Source organism: Ochlerotatus camptorhynchus, unplaced genomic scaffold (genome assembly GCF_037179485.1).
Source record: "Ochlerotatus camptorhynchus isolate MF236.1 unplaced genomic scaffold, CSIRO-AGI_Acam_v1.1 ptg000038l, whole genome shotgun sequence".
In the NCBI taxonomy this organism is placed as follows: domain Eukaryota; kingdom Metazoa; phylum Arthropoda; class Insecta; order Diptera; family Culicidae; genus Ochlerotatus; species Ochlerotatus camptorhynchus.
Genome location: NW_027040529.1, coordinates 3144365 through 3149741, shown reverse-complemented (window position 1 = coordinate 3149741; position 5377 = coordinate 3144365). Strand labels below are relative to the sequence as shown.

Below are 5377 nucleotides of genomic sequence, written 5' to 3'. Positions count from 1 at the left end.
GCCGGGATGTTCTGAGGTAAATCATCTCTGATCACGCCTTCCTTCGGAAGGGAAGTAAAGCCGTTGGCCCCCGGTTCATGAGTTGATGGGTCGATAGGTAGGGTCCAGGTGTGGGAGCTGCCTCCCTGGCTTCGGTAGCATTGGTGCTCAGCACGGAAAACAAGATCGACGGAAAACAAATCAAGGAAAAAAGAATGCTTGACTAAGTGGTTCACTGTATCTCAAATGTTGAGCTTCTTTCGAAATTCCACAACGTAAGAGGAGGTGCCTCGGTCACACATGTAAAAATATGAACCTGATTCCTGGTCAAGCTATGGAAAACTTTTACGACCACACACACGCACCCTGCATAATCATTTGGGTCATTCGGCAGAGGACGTCATCGTGAGATATCTAACAATCAACAAAACTGATCTAAGTTTAGTTAGTCATATACTGCTCTTTTAATTTTCGTTATAAGTTCAAGGTTAGGATTGCTTCTTATCTAAATAGGGTGATGGTACTTATCACTAATTCCGTCAATTATCATTAAGTACAAATTCTTCTAGTTATATGTCGAATGCACTTGCTTGTACGCTACGCGAAGCGAATTTCCTTTAAAATTAAGGTACGAAAGCTATGAAAGTTGAAATCAAATGAACAAAATGAATAAAATTATGCCTAAGCTTAGAATCAAAATTCATCTAGTTAATCGTCACAAGTGGTTTAGCCATCATCGACTTGGTCAATCCTATCGAGGAAAGAGACTTCTTCAGTCCACCATCCTTCTTTTTCACAGCCATCGGAGTAATGAGCTCACGGTCACGGATCTGCCGGCGCAAATCACGATAATACTCCAGTACGGTTGGATTGGCCCACACTTGTTTACCGTCCAGCACCCGCAGGCTCTCCAGGCTCTGAGCTCGACTCAGGGCCACATAGGCTTGTCCCGCTTCGAACACCTTGGACAATGACATCTCGACGCAATCCAGCGTCAGACCTTGAGATTTATGGATTGAGAAAGCCCAAGCTAGTTTCAGCGGCAGTTGACAACGATTAATGATGACGGCTCCCGCCGTTTTGATGGACCATTTTTCCGGTTTGACTAGCAGTTCACGTTTCTTGAATTTCACCAACGGGTACCCTTGGACGAAATTTATCACAACTCCACGAGCACCGTTTACCAGGCCTTCGGCAATGTTGAGATTCTTTAATAGCATCACTTGGGCACCCAGCTTAAGTGTAAGTTTACCAGGCGCTTGGACCTGTTGATCCAATTGCCTCGTCATGTAGGCATCACTATCGATTGCATGGAAAGTCTTTTCCTCTCCCGAGAGATTGTTAAGCTTCGATTGATTGATCAAATCTGCATCGTTGGTGTGGGAACAAAGTTGCGTGGCGAGAATGCCTTCCATTTCGATTTGCTGCTTGGAAGTCGCCGCCAGTCGATCGCGAATTTCCGGTGTTACACGACCGATTCTAATACTGTTTAGAATGGAGACAAATTCGGGATCCTTCTGTCGGTGAACGACGGAAAGCTCGTACGAATTCTGAATGCACTCGCGCCAGGCTTTCGATTGAAAACTGAATCGAACCAACGGCACAGCAACATCCTGCGACATAGCATTTCGAGAGAACTTATCCTGCTTTACGACTGGGGGCAACTGAAAAAAATCCCCGCACAGGATCAACTGGATTCCTCCGAACGGTTTGTCGGTTTTACGAACATAACGAGCAACGGCTTCGATTTTCTGTTGACAAAAAGAGTTGCTTAATCTTTATATTTACATAACTAATTGGATATTACTCAACACCTACCTCGAAATAGTCTCCATCCACCATGGAAATTTCATCGATAATCAATCGTTTGCATTTCCTCCAGATCTGAGCACTGTTAGGCCTAGAGGCCATCTCATAGCACCGTTGAAGCGAAGCTTCACCGCTTCCGATTCCGGCGAATGAATGCAAAGTCGTACCACCAATCAAGCAAGCAGCGACACCAGTCGAAGCGGTCGCCACCGTTCCATCCGGTGGAAGTGTCGAAATGATCTTCCTTAAGAGAAAACTTTTACCTGTGCCGGCAGATCCAGTGAAGAATACACTACGTCCTGAATTGCAAGCTTCCAGCACCATCTTCTGCTGTTCGTTCAGTACTTCTACAACTTCCATGTTACCGGTCAGGGGAGACGGAACGTACAGCTTCTTTGGAGGAGGTCTTTGCTCCTCACCGGAAATACGTTTACGTTTTTGCTGTGCCGAAGGTGTTGTACTGGAACCATTACCCACTGCCAGCTTCTTCGCGCGGGCCAACTCAGCATTCGTAACCGGACTGATATCATCGAACTGATTTGCTTTTTCCGACAGCAAATGAGCACGGGTTTTCTTCAGCATTTCCTCTTTGGTTTCTTCATTGGACGTCTGGCCCGTGGTAATCTTGACGAATATCACCTTCAAAAATTGAACAAGCAGCCCCGGTGGCGCGTTAGATAAGAATAAGGTGCATTTTTCGTCATTAAAGCGAATAGAGGCCTTGCCTTCTGCCATGAACTTAGAGTGGACATTAATTCCTGTGGGAGAACATAAATCGATTATGCTAAATTCAATGTACCGTTACTTTGACTTTTCAATTCTAATAAGAAGATAAACAATAATCCGACTAAAATTAATGAGTCAAACTTTCCTGTCAATCTTACCTTTTAATTTTAATTTAATGGCCTTCATCTTTTCGGCGGAAATTTCCAAAAACATTTCCTTTAACGTATTCCGGACCAGACGGAGGGTGGCCTGTTTGTAGGCCAATTTCTTGATGGTGGTTCCCTGAGTGTTCAACCAGTCGATGGTTGCAACGCAGGATAGGCTAGCGTTGTTGGGATCCATTTCAACTCGAAATTATCACAACAACCGCAAAAAAAAACTTTCTTGTCCTTTCCTTGAAAGACAGGAACCTGTATCAACAGCAGACACGTCCAACGAAAACGAAAAGAACCACGATCAATCCGAGAGAATACATTTAAGCGCGATTCGGCCACAACCCGCACGACGATGCAACGCAAATAAGAAAAATAACTGGAACAACTGACGTTTAATTTCAAATCCGCGCGAAACACCTGCCCGCGCGCCACGAGTGAACTCTCAATAGCGCGCAGCTCTGTTTATTCGTGTTATTTTATTTCTCGAGATCGCGTCACTTTTCAAATAGACCAAACTGCATTGATCAATTCTCTTCATCGACTCTCTCTTTCGTTAATAACTCGGCTCCAAAAACATATTTAGCTGTTATAATCGTCCAATACTCTAAATAATGCTTTTTTTAACAGACTATCTAGAAAAATTAACACGAAATATGAATGCAGCCAAGACGTTATTAATGAAATAGAGTGTCGATGAAGATAATCGATCAATGTAGATTGGTCTATTTGAAAAATTACGCGTGATTTATTGGTTACCCGCGTGTACACACGGCTAATGAGAATAACCCAGAGCGAGTGATTTGCGAGGAACTCAGTGCTACTACAAAATTCCTTTCCGTGCAGTAACGTAGTTGGTTAGCGTATCACTACACAGCAAAAAAAAATGTAATACATAGAAAAAAAAGTTGTTGAATATTACAGCCAAACAGCTGCACAGAGATCTTCCGCCGGTTGTGTAATATTACGTTGTACGATGTACATCAATTTTGCGAACAAAATTACATCCATTGATGTAATATTGTATCTGCTTTTTGCTATTACATCATTATTTCATACATCAGCTTGAATTACGTTGATCGATATTACATTTTTTTTGCTGTGTATCGATCAATGTAATTCAAGCTGATGTATGAAATAATGATGTAATAGCAAAAAGCAGATACAATATTACATCAATGGATGTAAATTTGTTCGCAAAATCGATGTACATCGTACAACGTTATATTACACAACCGATGAATTGATCTGGTTGCAACAGTTTGGATGTAATATTCAACCACCTTTTTTTCTGTGTAAGCACCACAGAAAAGGATACATCGTCTGTATTTTAATGGGTAAATTGCTATTGAACTTTGTAAAAATAAGTCAAAATTAAACCTAGCTCAAAACTGGAATCCACTGAATGCCGGAAGTAGACAACCGCTATCAGCGGGTTTGATTTGTATGTACCGGATGTGATGTAAAGCTGCTCTAGCAGAACGTTAAGAGCTCTAGCTGGAACTACTGCTCCTCCTTATTGGAAAGGTAAATCAGGGAAAACGACACTCACTCAGATGCATTTTATTTTACCATGCTTCATACTAAGATTATTTTACCGAAATCTGTAATTTTTCACAGATTTTCTGTAATTTTTCACACGATATTCGTTTAAAAATTACAGGAAAACTGTGAAAAAACACCGAACTATTTATCGAATGTTCAGCTGTTGTGATTTCGGTAAAATTTCACAGATTTCGGTACAATAATCCTAGCACAGACAAACAGACGTAACTCTTTGAAAAAGTATTTCTTGAAAACATAGTATCTCAGAACATATGACCTAAGTAACGACATCTCTCGGGCTTCTCGGGGAAAACAAGCTTGCTCGCTAACTCGCAAACAATATTGCGTGAAAGTTCAATTGGATGTATAGAAACGTCAAAGTGATCCAATGCCAGCGCTACAGCGAGTAGTTCGCGGAACTGATAATATTCAAATCAACCGTTAAATGTGTGAAAGAAGATATACAATGAAGAGTTACGTCTGTTTTTATGTAATCTTAGTGTGAATGCCTGTAAAAAGAATGTCATTGAAGAGATTTTTTGAGTGTGTGTCGTCTTGAAGAAAATATACAAATCTCGATGAACATTTCAAAAGGTCCGACTTTCTGCTATGCAAACGGATTTTGTGCTATTTTTACCACATAGATTGATAAAGGAGGTTCTTATCTAGCGTTCAAAACGTCAAATTCAACATGAAAGGTTTTTCAGCTGAGTTAATGAAGGAGAAAATCGATGAAGTGAATTGATCAAAGCAAATTGGACTTTTTGAGATGTTTTTTCTAGAAATTTTATTTTGCAAATTTGAATTAGCGTAACTCTCACTTGAGTTGAATTCAACGACCGTGCTTAGTTAAGCAAGTTCATTCGTGCACCAACAGATGGCCAGTGATGTGCGATCACCAAAAAGAGAGACAATGTCATGTCATGTGTGTGATCCAAGGTGTATTCAGGAGGGAGGTTAACCAAACCGTAAAGTGTTGCAGGATTAATAAAATTATAACATAAAATAATCAAAAAACGCAAAAAAAAATCAAATTCTGCATAGACAGCATGTGATGTGATATCTGCTGATTAGTATAGAGGTGATACCAATGACGTTTATATAAGGTTTGGGCCAAAGGGCTTATTGATGTTAGTGAAATAGGCAAATGGTTAGTGGTGTTCGTA

The 5377-nt window shown here is 40.9% G+C and overlaps 1 protein-coding gene across 1 annotated transcript; it reads right to left on the bottom strand.

Annotated features, from left to right (window-relative positions):
* Window positions 1-433: 433 nt before the first annotated feature.
* Window positions 434-3025, bottom strand: Pif1 (Pif1 DNA helicase). Its single transcript, XM_065234389.1, has 3 exons — window positions 2673-3025; window positions 1798-2546; window positions 434-1730 (listed from the first exon to the last, which is right to left on the bottom strand). The coding sequence occupies exons 1-3, from the start codon at window positions 2854-2856 to the stop codon at window positions 684-686; spliced, it is 1980 nt and encodes a 659-aa protein (XP_065090461.1). The 5' UTR covers window positions 2857-3025; the 3' UTR covers window positions 434-683.
* Between the last annotated feature and the right edge of the window lie 2352 nt (window positions 3026-5377).

Bases quoted from the DNA above. Each gene is read 5' to 3' on its own strand.
- Pif1 (XM_065234389.1), bottom strand. From the start codon at position 2,856: ATGGATCCCAACAACGCTAGCCTATCCTGCGTTGCAACCATCGACTGG. The intron at 2,547-2,672 runs GTAAGATTGACA...GTTCTCCCACAG, and splicing joins CATTAAATTAAAATTAAAAG to GAATTAATGTCCACTCTAAG. The intron at 1,731-1,797 runs GTAGGTGTTGAG...TTTTGTCAACAG, and splicing joins TGGATGGAGACTATTTCGAG to AAAATCGAAGCCGTTGCTCG.